This window comes from Diplotaxodon limnothrissa, linkage group LG19 (assembly GCF_057381915.1).
Source record: "Diplotaxodon limnothrissa isolate DT_005_m linkage group LG19, D_limnothrissa_male_GT1.1, whole genome shotgun sequence".
Lineage (NCBI taxonomy): Eukaryota > Metazoa > Chordata > Actinopteri > Cichliformes > Cichlidae > Diplotaxodon > Diplotaxodon limnothrissa.
In genome coordinates, this window is record NC_140614.1 from 28,329,037 (window position 1) to 28,343,517 (window position 14,481).

Genomic DNA, 14,481 nt, shown 5'->3' on the forward strand with positions numbered 1-14,481 from the left:
CATATAAGGTGCAAAGAACCTATTTTAAATCATAAATTTAAATAATTTGTTACTAGTAGGCTGTTGCAAGAACATAGTTTGCTAACATCAAGTAACTATCATTTAAAACCAAAGCATACATGTTCTCATTAAGCTTTTCTTCATGACTCTTTCATTTTGAATGAAATTTTCGTAGAAGATATTTATAAAAAAAAAAAGAAGTAAAATGAACATAATAATTAGTCCCTAAGGGACCAACTTCTAATCGTTCCATATTAATTAGACGTCTTCTGAACAATGCATTATTTTTTTGTGTTATTTATAATTTGCTAAATTCACATATCTTGGCATAAAATATTGGTATCAACCAGTTCCTGCATATCAACTCAGTTTGGCAATATACTTTCTTAGCTACAATCTGGGATTTGTTTTGAACTTTCCTCACTGTTGGGAACGTAAAAATATCTATTTTTCATTCTGCATAAGAAAGAACTCTAAAGTGTTCTTTGTTTCTTCTTACAAAGGTAATTTAAGTGTTAAAACAGAATTCAGATTAATACCCAACGTTTAATTATTATTTCATAATTTGGGCCAGAAGGATTAAGTCAGGACACGACATTACCTCAGGACTCTTACGATTCTGCATGATTTGTTTGTCGGAGTCCTTACTGGCAAAATATCTGGTGCATCCTCGGTTCAGGTACTGCAACAGAGAAAAAAAAACACTTAGAAACATTTTAATATGTTTAGTATTTTAATAAATTCAATTTATTCATGGTGGCAAATCTACTGAGGATGTTTATATTGATTTTCATCACTGAAAAAATCTACTCTGCTGTCTCCAAATATTGCTCCACAGCTGACTAGTAGTGGATTGCATGAAGTAATTGCCTCTGTTGATGTGGGTGTCGCCTCAGGGACTTGATACGATGATAAACATCTGAGGGAACAGCTTGAAATGCTTGTTGTTCTGTTAACCATTGTTTTGTAGAGTATTTAGAGGAAAGTAAAAGCCATGGTAAACACTTTAATACTCTCTCTCTCCCCTACTGAGCTGATAATTGCATCCTAAAGAGCCAAAATTCAATTGTGAACTATTATGTTACTGAAGGGCTTTTGATCACACTTGGGAGGATGTCTTGGATTTAAGACATTGCTAAAAAAAACCTCATGTGACATCTAGTGGGCCTCCACAGAAATGCTAACCAATAGAAAAATACCAAAAAGATGTTTGTAGTGTCAATATAGCTAATTAATAATAATAAAAAAACTTCTTTCAGTTGGCAGTTGGCAAATTAATAAAAACCTCTGCACCCACTGACCCTGAAACTATCTGGAGAGTCAAGGTGTAATTTCTTCTTTAGGTCTTCAGATGCTCCCGCACAAAGTCTGTAGAAGATGTGGTAGTTCCTCTCTTCATTACTTTGCATGCAAATCCTTGACTTCTCCAACAAGTAATGTGAGACGAATCCACCCACAACTGCATTCTGGTAGCACAAGGGAAAAAATCAAGTCTTCAGTGCAAATTTTAAAACTGATGAAACACAAACAAACAGAACAAACTAGAGCTTAATCTGTTTACATTGCTTACCTTGCTGTTGAAGTGGATTTCTACAAACTTCCCAAAGCGACTGCTGTTATTGTTTCGGACTGTTTTTGCATTTCCAAAGGCCTCAAGAAGGGGATTTGCTGACATTTGCAAAAAAAATACACTCAAGATCACCTTCTCTATTAAAACTTTAATACATTATGAATAAGTGTTGAATTCTTTTAATATAGTACCTTCAACAATTCTCTCATCAATGTCTTGACCGCTTCCATATGATGTGGTCAGATATCTGAAAAGTTTAAAATCCATTAAAAATAAAAGTCAGATTAAGATTTAAAGCAGCAGCTCTCCCTTTAAAACTGCTGGTAAAACGTTCTAGAATCCATCAACATTAAATGGGAACTTGATAGTTAATTAAACTTTAGATAGTTCTATGTTAAATAGTGAAATTATAATTTATTAATACAATAGGCTTTTTAACATTATCTGCATGGTTTTTGATTTCGAAGATATTACCAATGGCTCTCTTTGAATTCAATACAGGAGCAATTGGGAGTGTGAACAGGTTTGAACTAAAGTCATTCTTCATATTCGCATGAATTAGAAAGGTAAAGATCAAATGTGAAGGAAAAACAGGGGCTAGAATGTAAAATAATTCATACGGACTCTTACCTGAGAACAAATTTGGTGTTTTCAGTCTTTCCTGCACCAGATTCACCTGAAACTATGATGGACTGGCTCATCTTCAAAACCTTCATGTCCCTGTAGGCTTTGTCCGCTAAAATAAAACATAACACCAAACACACAAAAATAAAATAAGTAGTAATGTAATGGCAAAATCAGGGCATGATGACGGACAATCTTTTAAAGTGCAGCTTTTAAGCTTAAAAGAATCATGTAACAAAAGTTACTTCCAAAAGACGGCAAGTTTGAATACACTTCATGATTATAATACATTATACATGTGCATTTCAGTTACTTATATATTGAACCCCCCTTTTTAACACTGAGCATGTGTGAGCTCTCACCTATAGCATAGACATGAGGTGGCAGGGTGCCCAGTGACTTCCCTTGGTATGACTTGATGGCATCTGGGCTGTACAGTTTTGGAATGTCAAAGTATGGATTAACAGCTATCAAGATATTTGCCACATACGTCTGTGGAAGAAATAAATAAAAGCATGATTAGGGTCTCTGCATTTGAGTGAATTGCTAGATATTACAAATAAATATGTTTTAATAATCAATTAAAGGAAGAAGAAGTGAAAAACACCCCACTGAAGGCTGCTGAGATAATCCATTCTAATTTTCTCATCTACCAGCTGTCCCTTATTATCTAAGTGAGTGACTGAAGTCAGAACTGGGATTGCCAGTCTGACCATGACTACTAGCTTCCCTTCACTCTTTACAAGCTGGTACTTTTCCCCACTGGGAAACAAGAAAATTGATCCTTTGTTTTTTACACTCAACCCTGTTACTCTATCTCCTCATGATGAAGCATATGCCGCATAAAGGACAGGCGTATTATTACTTGTGCTAAGGCAGCTTAGTGTGGATGGTAATAACAACATACATAGATGTGGTCTTTACTGTACCGCACTCTAACATTGTTGAGGAGAGTGGCTTCATTCAAGTACATTAAGGAACCTGCAAACAGACGGGTTACACATAATTAACATTTTATCGTTAACAATATGTTGAACAAATATTGTTTGTGTGAAGACTCACAGTTGTCATCTACATGCTTGTTGACATCATCCTCAGCAGGGAAGACTTGGTTCATCGGAGCGAGAAAAGTCTAAAACGTGAACAGTTTCACTTTTACATTTACATAATATCATTTCCAGGATAGACAGGTGTGCTACATGTGGCGCTGTCTTTGCTTTTTCCGACCAACATTATACACTAGATTAATTGTTGCTTACTCCTTGCAGTTTACAGAGCTTATGACACAAAACAAATGTTTATTAGCATTCTCAAGCATCATAAACAGTTAAGCAAGAGTGAATAAACATGAAAAGTTTACCATGCTTAAAGATCACAGTAACGATGTTCAGTGTGACATGTTCCCAGGCTAAATTAGTTACTGATATTCTCACTCTATTGCTTATGAGTCTGAGTTCATGGAAATAAACTCAATGGAACAAGTCGGCTGTGAGAGAAACAAGGAGAGACATGGCAGGATAATGAATAATTTGGTGGGAGAGAACAGGATCTGAACACCTGACTGAGAAAGTGGGTGGGTTACAGCTGGTAGGGATGGTGGTAAGGTTATTTGCTGATCTTGCAGTAACCAGACAACTTGGCACCATCATTCAGTGATGCAAGAACGACACTGACATCAACAGTGAGTTGCTATATACAGTATATATTAAAAGTATCTGTTTCTTTTATATATATTTAATGTTTGCTACACACTGACTATAAACAACTGCTTATCTGTGTGAGACTGATCCATCTTGTGCTTTGACGCATGGTTTCTTGCCAAAAACTGACTGGAAGCGTAACAAGAATATGCTTTGTGTGCCCGCTAACAGGTCTTGGCACAAACTGGTCGTCCACAATAACAATCATGCGAGAAATGTCCAACTAGTAAACTGACAGAGGAAAGCAGGCAGCCAGACCGAGAGTCTTGCAGAAAGCTGAGGCACTAATGAGTTCAACAGAGCACTGAAAAAAACACTCAACTGCCCTTTCATTTGAATGGGAGTTTAAGCTTTGTAAGAAGGCATAAACTGATTATTATCATACAAAGTTTTGACCATCTAGTCAACAATATTTTTTAGCTAATGTTATTGCCTCCAATGGCAATATAATCAGTGCAGGACATGGACATAATCTGATGCAACTGCAATATCCAGAGCCTCAGGACACTTCTAATGCAATCGGGGCCTTGTAATCGGAAGGTTGCCGGTTCGAGCCCCGGCTTGGACAGTCTCGGTCGTTGTGTCCTTGGGCAAGACACTTCAACCGTTGCCTACTGGTGGTGGTCAGAGGGCCCGGTGGCGCCAGTGTCCGGCAGCCTCGCCTCTGTCAGTGCGCCCCAGGGTGGCTGTGGCTACAATGTAGCTTGCCATCACCAGTGTGTGAATGGGTGGACGCCATTTACCATTTTAAACATTTTTTGTATCTTTAGCATGTGAAATTAACATGTTTTATCTCAAGAAAATAAAAATACAAATAAATTCTCAATGTAGATTCTTATATGCCATAGATGCACACCAATGCATATAATGTTTTCCCTGTACAACCACCATGCATAATAGCTGATATTACATGAACTCTAACATTGATGATCACTACATTTCATAGTAAAGTTATAAAGGAATGATGGTTGAATTTAGCTAATTTTGGGTCTTGGGGTTATGTATGATGACAGTCAGACTGTCACGGCGTGAGCATAGGACACAGAACAGAGCTAACATTATAGTTCATAATAACGCTTTTATTTTTGCAAATATGCAAATTATCTTGAGGGCGCTTGTTGACTAACTTGTTACCTTGCCACGATATCTGCGGTTTGACAGACATTTGCCTGCCACAACAAACTATGTTTTATAGCATGACTTCGCTATCCAGTACCTGAAAACAAAGGCAAAAGCAGCTGCTACTGCACAGGTCTGTTGTAAGCAGTAGAGGCCTGCTTGCTGGGGATACATGATGGCTCAGGTGTAACAGGTGGCCTTTACCTCCTAATGAGCAGCTCTCCCTCCTGGCAACACTATCAGCACACCTGCTGCTGCCCTTTATTTATTCATGTCTCTGTACATGTGGTCTCTCATGTTTCTCACATTGTACACATTGTTGTGCTAACGCCTTTCTACCTGAAATCACGCTTAATAAAATTATTGAACGTTTTATTCAACACACTACTTTCAAATTCCTAATAAAAATAGTCATTTGGAATAATTTTTTATATTAAAAGTAATGTTGTGTGCGCGTGTGTGTGTACACGTGTGTTTTACTTTACTTGTGTGATAACCCACCTTGCCCTTTTGGTTCAGCGGTTCTATGGTGAGTGTGTCGGCTCCTATGTCAGTGATCGTGCCCAGCTGGAACCCGTCAGTGGGGTGGGGCGCCCACACTGGCTTCCCATCCTCCATGATTTACCTCCAGTCAGCACAGGCACACAACTCTGCAAAAGGGAGAGACAAAAAGAGGAACACAGACGTAAATTAAAATAAATATGTAAAGCACTGTTTTGCATTTTACTTTAAGCAAACAGAGTCTGCTTCTAGGTTTATGGCCACTTACTATGTATTACACCTAGTCTCCACAACTGCAAAACGGAAGTTGATATCACTATCGTAAATTTGACGTCAGAACTTCAATCGCCTGTGAGGGCAGCTTCTCAGAACCGCCACCACATTTTTGTTTACCATCTATTCTGTATTTGCATGGTATTTGCCAAAGTCTTCATTACACCCTGCAGCTTGTAAAAAGCCTTGGGAACTATAACATTTTGCTATTACTTCACACTTGAAGACAATATTAAAGTAGCCAGCAACTAGGCCTACCAACTATGGTGAAATCTCACCTAAATAGAAATAAATAAATACAAGAATTCATGATCAAACTGATCTGCTATATCTGATCTCTACCTATTTGCATTGCATGACTGGGATCTGACAATTTGATGGTGCTTGCTGGTCCTTTGAGAGAGGATTTCTAAGGAGTTGTCTGCTGCAATCTTAGTGAAGACAACACTCCCCCGAATGACCCCACAAATCTGACAAGAGAAACAATCCACTTTGCAAGTGTGCTGCTAGGGTTCAGTGGTACGCCAAGTTAAGAAGCTAAATATGGTACGCTACAACCACTGGTTAATGGTTTGTGAGGTATAAAATACAGTATTTAATTTTTCTATTTATTGGTTATTTTAAACACTGTTAGTTTTACCAAATGCACAGCTTTATGAGTGAGGCTGAGTAAGGTAATTTTGTAATTCTTTAAAGATTCATATGATCACTGAGTGGATAACATGTGTCTGAATCTGTCAAGTAAAGTTTCTTTTTAGTTGTAGGATTAACTAACCTGGTCAGTACGTTTATGTCTGGGAAGTGCATGAGGTTGATTTCTAAACACAACTACACTGGTTGAGGAAACACACATGGCTAAACTGCTAAGGCCATTAAAATACACATACATCCACTGTCTGGCTATGTATAATAAAGTGCATATTCTACATTTTTAAACAATCTGCTGCCACAGATAATGAAAGGCATTGAAGAAAAAGACATGCTGTTATCTCAGTTTATTGTTATGTGGCCTATCTATTTATATTTATAGAGGAATACTAAACTTTCAACAGTAGATGTCTTTGTCCAAAGTAGGCGCTCAGACCAGCAAAGGAAAGAGTTCATATATCAAAGGATAAATGTTCCATCAAACTCCTAAATGTAACCATCGGAATTCATAACAGCAAAGACTCTGCACCATTAAAGTCAGGTAGCAGGTCAGGTACTAGGATGGGTAGATAGATCTATCTTAGTGTCCTAGTTGTATCTTAAATATCTATCTCAATAGATAAATTGATAGATAGATAGAAAATCACATTCTAACATAAGCAGAAGAAAAACGCACAATGACATTCCCGGTCTATTATCTCTAACCTTCAAGTGTGAGATCAAGGCTAGAGGGAATCCTAAAGATTGTTTTTGTTAGATAACTGATAACCACATAACTATCCCACAGTTCCTTTCAAGTTAATTTACAGTTTGTTCACACATAAATTCACAGTTTGTTCACAAATGAAATTCAGTCACTTGAATGGTTCATGAACACGGAAAGCTTAAATGGCTACACGCATTTTGCTATAGCGGAAAGACTTTGCATACTGGAAAACCACAATAAAATGAACCGTACTTTGCCAGAACATTCTATAAGCCAAGTTCCATTCATTATAAAGGGCGTTATATTGGGCTCTTTTAGAAGAGCCCTCCAAACTGTCTGCATCCTTGGCTGCATACAACAAAACTGAGACCAGCCCCTCATGAGTAACTTTGACTCTGCAGCCTCAAATCCTCTTAGTATCTGACCCTAATCCAGACAGAGAGGTGAGACGCCTGAAGTGAGATGTAAACCTCACAAATAAAAGTCAGTGAGCAGGTTTGAGACAATGCAAATCAGAAGGGTGTCACATATCCAGTGAAACAGAGAGCCAGAAAGTACGGAGAGGAGGAAATATGAAAACACACACACAAATATATATACACTCCCACACAAATGAACACTGCTTGAGAGTCAAAGCAGTACGCGGTGAAACACCCCTCGTGTTTCCTGCCTCCTGTTTCCGGTTCTCTCTCAGGGAAGGGAGGCATGGAAAAAGCATTGGACGATGGCTACAGAGCAACAGGATGAAAGATGCACACACAACACAGGGTACACTTTCAGAAGTGCATGCCAAGAAAGCATTTAGTTTAAGTGGTGTGCCTACATTTGAATGAAAAGTGACATGTCAGAGAAAGAAATTGTAAAATAAAATAAATAAATACATAAGAATAAAGAATCCTGGTTTACGTTTGTTAATCCCGTGAGGACACTTTAAACGCATCACGGCTAAATTATGTACAGGAGAAATATCTAGGACAGAATTTCCTGATAGCAATCAAGCAGAAACGAGATGTGGGCTAAACTGTCGGCTGTTGTGATTACTGGAGACAACCTTAAAATGAGGTTTTCATAATTACGATTAACCCCAAATAACTTTTTCAAAGAAACTTATGGAACTAAGCACGACTACTGCACCAAGACACCAAACAGTACACCAGTGGAAGTAAGTCAAAAGTACAGGTTTAAACAGAAGCCCACAGAAAACTCAGTTCCCAAATTGCTCTTAAATCAGACAAAGTACTTCAAAATACTTGTAACGTTAGCTATTTGGAATAAAATTTTAAAAAGCTTAACAGGTAGACAAAAAAACAACCACACACTTACAAGTGAAATCCTTCAAGCAGTTGAATTTACGTTCACGGTGACAGTAAGACGTTTTATGCTCCTCATTCGGTTGTATGTGTGCAGCACTGGTCCAGCTTTCCAGCTTTGTCGGTGTTTCTTCCTGCAGCAGGACGGATGAGGTAGCAGCGGGCTGTCTGGGTGACAGGCTACGCTCGAGCTCCGGTGAACACCGGTGACGTCACCCTCACCGCGAAAGGTGCGTTAAAGTGTCCCTCGTAAGATCCTGTGACGTTTTTATTTTTGGCTTATGGTTTATACTGATAACTAAACATTAAAAAGCCACTCATATTGTAAAAATCTAAACAAAAACAGCTCAGGTCGGCGATCGTGAGTGTGAATAATTTCAGTTATATCACTTAATACTTTTTATATTCGAATTGTTTTCCATCAATGTATTAATGCATGTGAATCTCATTAAAAAATTGTTCCGTATAAACAATCACAAGAATCACAAGAATTTTAAATATGCAATGTTTGAGTGTCTGAATGTAGGTATTTTATTTCACTAATTGATGGGCTATTTGTTTGGTCTGTCATCCTTATAAAAATAACAGAGGATTAGCAGAGAGCACGTGGCTGCGAAGAAAAGACTGCAAATGTTGCCTCGAGCTTCATGAATATTTGAGTGGCAGGTAATCTGAAACTTTTGGGGGGATTTTTGAAGGAGACATCCAATCCACAACTGAAACACAGGCTGCCACTCGGTTTGTAAATCTAATTAGGACACCTGATACGCCAGTACTGGATCATATCTGATTACGGACAGTAGTTGACAGCAAGCACTAAAATGTAGCTTTTATTTTTAAAGCCCCCAGATCAACACCAATCTACAAAACTCTTACCTTTTTTTTTGTATCCAACCACTTTGGAGTTAAGACAGTTAATGAATTTGATCTTGTGTGATTTAACGCAATGTTATATTGACTGATGAATAGCAGACTAAAAAAGTAAATGGTCTGGTTAGCTTTTATATTAAAGATCAAAGCTTTACTGCTTTGCCTGATGGACAATGTCTCCCCCATGTGCTCATATGGCATATAAGCAACCATATCCCATGTAATTACAGTTCACATGGAAGGGATGCACTAGAAGGTTCATGATGGCGAGAATCCCAGTGCACACTGGAGGAAATGAGAGCAATAGAGACACCAAGGAGCACAGAGTTAAGCAAAACACAAATAAACAATAATTTCAAACCCACATGCTTGTAGGAAATGTGTAGTGAATGGAACTTGGTATACTTATAGAAAGAATGCATGGCATAAAGTGAAATCCTCCACTGAAGCTAAAGGAAGGTTTTTTGTAGAAGGTGAGGACTCAACGTTTTCTGTGTTAAAAAAATAGTGTTTTTATTTTGATACTTTCTCGTTGTTATTTTATGAAATTATTTGTTAAGTTATTTAAACAATTTAATTTAGGGAGGTCAAACTCATTTTGCATCATGGGCCACATACATTAAACAGTTAACGGCTGTCTCAATTTTGCTACAGGATAAAGAGATATTGCTGTAGTAAATGAAAGAAAGCTGTCCACACAAATAAAGACATGTGTAATGTTACAGAAAAAATTATGGTAGTAATTACAATAATAGAAGAGTAATTCACAGAAATTCACAAAATAGTTTTTCCTCTGTGGACTCACTGCAAAACATAGAAATTTACAGCAGCTAGAGAAAAATCAGGCACTCTTCTGTGTTTTAACTGTTATTTTTTTTAATCAATTATTTAATTACTCTGGTATAGTATGGTTAGCGATGGGAGAGCTCTTTATCAGTAGGAAAAACTGTAAAAGCAATGACAAAACAGTAAAAACGTAGAAATCGATGCCCTCTCTCACATTTTCCAAAGCTCTCTAGCAGGCCAGATTGGAGTCTTTCCTGGGCCAAATGTGCCCCCCGAGCCTTATGTTTTACACCTTTGATTTAAATCCTTAATGTTAAATAAATAACATCATATGATAGACATAACATAAAAAAACAACTCTCCTTGTAACCATTTCATATGGACCACAGCATATGTAATGATAATCACCACTACTGGTTTGTATACAAACCAAAATACTACAGCGACTTGCTAAAATAATAGATGCTACCTTGTTACTAAATCAATGTGCATGCTAGCTCTGTAAAATGCATTATATATTTAACTCTCCCAATTATCTGATAGCATTAAAAAGTTGAGTCAGTATATTTATCAGGCCTCTTTGCTGTCAATCTCTTGATCGCTTTCCCAGCTAATTATCTGTGGGGAGCCCAAATGCTTTGGAGTTTATCTGTGAACTGTTTACAAAAGTCCTATCACACACATTCTGTGGTGCCTGTGTAGAGGAACATGAAATGCTCTTGTAGGACCACCAGCACTCAAAGCTCCTGCAAATCTTTGGACATCGGCATTACTTTTTTACTTCTGTCTGGAAAATACTTCTAAAGGTAGGCGTTTCCGATTTTGAAATACTGTATAGTTTTCAAGTAAAAACGCTTTCTTAGAGTTACTAAAAAGCTGTGTGTGTGTACTTGGTTTATGCAAATGTAGTTCTAAATGCAGCTTTGCAGTCTCTTTTTTATTTATTTTCAGTGGAAGGAAATTCTCACTTCTAATTCCACTATTTTAATTCTGAAATATACAGATACATATAAACCAAGCCTTGCTTTTTATGAATGATTTTTTTATATTAGCATTTCCTTAAATTGTTTTGTTTCTCCAGCATAGCCCCCTAATCATCCCATGTAGAAGAATGACCGGTGAGAAACTGTTACTGCCAATGATACTAATGTCTGTAGTGATGAGTTTATTACCAATGCAGACATCATATGGACAACACTTGCCAGAGGAGTCTTGCACTGTTCAGATCCTTGTCCCTGGACTCAAAGGCATGTAGCTCTTTGTTCTTTCTTACAAAATGCATACCAGACACCTTAAAAACCAAGAATAGACTCTATCTGATATAATAATTGTTTTTCTTCTGCTCTAAAAGGAGAACCCGGAGAAAAAGGACAAAAGGGAGCACCTGGGAGACCAGGAAGAGTTGGTCCGCCAGGGGAGACTGGTATATTTTATGCAGTTGCACCAAAAAAATATATTATAGAATGTGTTTGTTTGTTTTGTGAGTAAAAGTGCATTCCCCTAAAATGCAAATCTTTAAAGAGAGAATATTTTCCACATGCCCACATTTATAGATCTCCTCATTTTCTCATTACTACCACTAATACAAGAAAAACTGGGGTAAAGATCACATTTCTCGGGCTGATAATGTGCCGTTACATCACTACCAGGCCATCCAGAAATGGTCAAGTGTTTATATTAGGGTAAGAGGTCAAATGAGAAATGGTTTGTGGAATCCAGAGCTGTGGACAAGTGTTTATGGAAGACCTTAATGAGGAGTGAAGGGTGTTCTCCGAAGCATATTCATCATTTTAATTAATTAACCTTTAGTGAAAGTAAAGATTTATTGTTTAATAGATATAATTTTGCTTTCATTTGTGCTGTTTTAAGTTTGTCTTGACTATAAGATATACAGTATGTCTCTATCTTCATATGAACAATTTACTCATGTTGCATTCTTTTTAGGTCCACCTGGGGTCAAAGGACACAAAGGCATTATGGGACGTTATGGAAAAGTTGGCCCAAGTGGAATGAAAGGTGCTATAAGAAGCAGAGATGTACTGTCTGCACACTTTTTCAGGAATGCATCAATTATTTGTTTAGTGTGTTTTTATGATTGATAAATATTTACATCTCTGACCCAGGATCCAAGGGAGATCCAGGTGACCCTGGTACAAGGGGCCCAGACGGAGAGCCAGGTGGGTTCTAAAACCATCTTATTTTGTTTGTCAAACAGATGGCAGCAGGATTAGACAGACACATCTGTAAATGAATAAAGTCAACTTTGTGATAGTCCCACACATTTTTGTCTTATCAGGGGTTCCCTGTGAGTGTGCGCCAATTAGAAGGATGATTGGAGAAATGGACATTCTTGTGGCTCAGCTTTCCTCAGAACTAAAATTCATTAAAAATGGTAAAAGATTTGCAGTCTTTAAAAATGCTTTTGTATTTTAAAAAAAATATTTATCAGTTTTGGTATTTTGCTGATTTCCTGTCCTATAGAATTGAAAATGCGGGCATGTCAATGTGAAATTTATAGAAATACAAGTGCTCATTTTTCAGCACTGCCCTCCCCTGCAGCTGTTGCTGGCATTAAGGAAACAGACAGTAAAGTCTATCTGTTGGTGAAGGAAGCGAAGCGCTACACCGAGGCTGAGGGCTACTGCCAGACGAGGGGAGGGCACCTGGTCATGCCGAAGGATGAGGGAGCAAACGCAGCCATCGCAGGGTATATAACCGACGCTGGCCTGAGCAGAGTTTACATTGGCATTCATGACCTCGAGCGCGAAGGTGTTTTCACCTACGTAGATCACTCTCCCATGACCACTTTCAGCAAATGGAGAAAAGGAGAACCCAACAATGCCTATGATGATGAGGACTGTGCTGAGATGGTGACCTCTGGGGAGTGGACTGATGTGGCGTGCCACCCGACAATGTATTTTGTTTGTGAATTTGACAAGGACAACATCTGAGGCCAGTATATGTTAAACAGACTGCAGACTGGACAAATGTAATGGAGCAAAAACTGTAATCTTATTATTTTGCTGTATCCTCTATCTGTAAATATGAATACGAAATGATACGCAAGTTGTGCAAAGTAGTATACTTTCAACTTCCTTTTTGCTTATGAGCTAATAAGCTATTTATTTTCTGAACATACAAAATATCCAAATGTTTGTAAAAAATTTTTTTACGTCCTTGATACATACTGAAATAAATTAGTGTTTCCAAAAGCATGCCAGGAACTGAGTTTTTATTTAATTCAGAAAATCCACTGAGCAATATTTGTAGCAGTACGATAGACAAACAGTGTAAATAAGCAAATATAGAGAGCTGTGGATTGTGTAGAAAAAAAAATACAATTAAAAGACATTCCAGTTGAGTGAATTTAATCAGATGAACAGAATACAGCATGCATTCCACATTCATGTGCTGTGCAATAAACATTTATACATAGTTTAAAAATAATTTTTTTGCACATTAGTTTTTGCTCTTGAACTAGTTGCGCTTATTTACTGCAGCAGTTAAAGCAAACTTATGGAAGAAATATACGATAAATGATGCAACACAAAGCTGCAGGAGTTAACACTACTACCTCACAGAAACAAGGTTCTCGGTTTGAATCCACTGGCTGGCTTCTGTGTGCAGAAGTTGGGCTCTTGGTGTCCAGGCTTCCTCCCACAGTCCAACGACGTGCATGCTAGTTTAACTGCTGGTTCTGAATTGGTCAGATGTGAGTGTGAACAGCTATTTGTCTCTGTGAGTTAGCCCTGCAATAGACTGGCGACCATGAACATGTATACATGCATGTCGCAAAATACTTATATGGCTTACATTATGTTTTAATCATTAAAGTGACCCATTTAATATTATTGTAAAATAACAAAATAATTACTTTTCTGTTGTAATTTCCACATGGACCATCGCCACCCAGTGGGCGAAAGCTCATCTTACAGCAAAAATCCCTTACAGGGGACTGAAGTCAGTGGCTGCTCCACATTTTATCTGTTATGTTAAGGAAAGCACAGGTGTTACAAAAAAACAATAACTGTCATGCTAAAAGTGCAGAAGCCAGGAAATTCATTAATTTTAATGTTTACAGTTGTTCTTCTATTAGGTTGATTTTAGGCTGTTCTGTAGCACTGCATAAATACCAAGCAGTAATTGGTATATGTGCTAAATATGTTAAACATGAATCATATCAAAGTCAAATCATTGCGACAATGTCCTTCTGAAGTATGCAAACATCCTAACGAGTGAACACGGTAAGGTTCTCATGTATTATCCAGCGAGCAATGCAATTACACCGGAGTCACCTTACATCTTTATAACATTCACTCTGCACCTTAGTGTGCTGTAATAAATGGGAGTTTTAAAATGGATGGCACTGACCTT

At 37.7% G+C, this 14,481-nt stretch overlaps 2 protein-coding genes across 6 annotated transcripts in view; one reads left to right on the top strand and one right to left on the bottom strand.

Moving 5' to 3' along the window:
- Positions 1-5,631, bottom strand: part of myo6b (myosin VIb) — a 45,873-nt gene extending 40,242 nt beyond the window's left edge. For all 4 annotated transcript variants that reach the window (XM_085343495.1, XM_085343493.1, XM_085343491.1 and 1 more), the window contains exons 1-9: positions 5,515-5,631; positions 3,257-3,326; positions 3,102-3,175; positions 2,557-2,686; positions 2,201-2,306; positions 1,762-1,817; positions 1,571-1,668; positions 1,302-1,466; positions 602-682 (exon numbers count right to left, since the gene is read on the bottom strand). In XM_085343495.1, coding sequence (XP_085199621.1) covers positions 602-682; positions 1,302-1,466; positions 1,571-1,668; positions 1,762-1,817; positions 2,201-2,306; positions 2,557-2,686; positions 3,102-3,175; positions 3,257-3,326; positions 5,515-5,631 — 897 coding nt within the window. The remainder of the gene's footprint in view (positions 1-601; positions 683-1,301; positions 1,467-1,570; positions 1,669-1,761; positions 1,818-2,200; positions 2,307-2,556; positions 2,687-3,101; positions 3,176-3,256; positions 3,327-5,514) is intronic.
- Positions 5,632-10,804: 5,173 nt separating this feature from the next.
- On the top strand, positions 10,805-13,166 carry colec11 (collectin sub-family member 11). Of its 2 annotated transcripts, none has more exons than XM_085342903.1 (7): positions 10,805-10,913; positions 11,189-11,354; positions 11,459-11,530; positions 12,052-12,123; positions 12,231-12,284; positions 12,404-12,499; positions 12,649-13,166. In XM_085342903.1, the coding sequence occupies exons 2-7, from the start codon at positions 11,219-11,221 to the stop codon at positions 13,056-13,058; spliced, it is 840 nt and encodes a 279-aa protein (XP_085199029.1). In that variant the 5' UTR covers positions 10,805-10,913; positions 11,189-11,218; the 3' UTR covers positions 13,059-13,166. The 2 variants fall into 2 exon arrangements, with proteins under 2 accessions (XP_085199029.1, XP_085199030.1); XM_085342904.1 differs by having other exon boundaries at positions 12,667-13,166.
- Positions 13,167-14,481: the final 1,315 nt, after the last annotated feature.

Excerpts from the sequence above, each read along its gene's own strand:
- colec11 (XM_085342903.1), top strand. The coding sequence starts at position 11,219 with ATGACCGGTGAGAAACTGTTACTGCCAATGATACTAATGTCTGTAGTG. Across the intron at positions 12,124-12,230 it reads TGGCCCAAGTGGAATGAAAG|GATCCAAGGGAGATCCAGGT; the intron begins GTGCTATAAGAA and ends TCTCTGACCCAG. Across the intron at positions 12,500-12,648 it reads ACTAAAATTCATTAAAAATG|CACTGCCCTCCCCTGCAGCT; the intron begins GTAAAAGATTTG and ends CTCATTTTTCAG.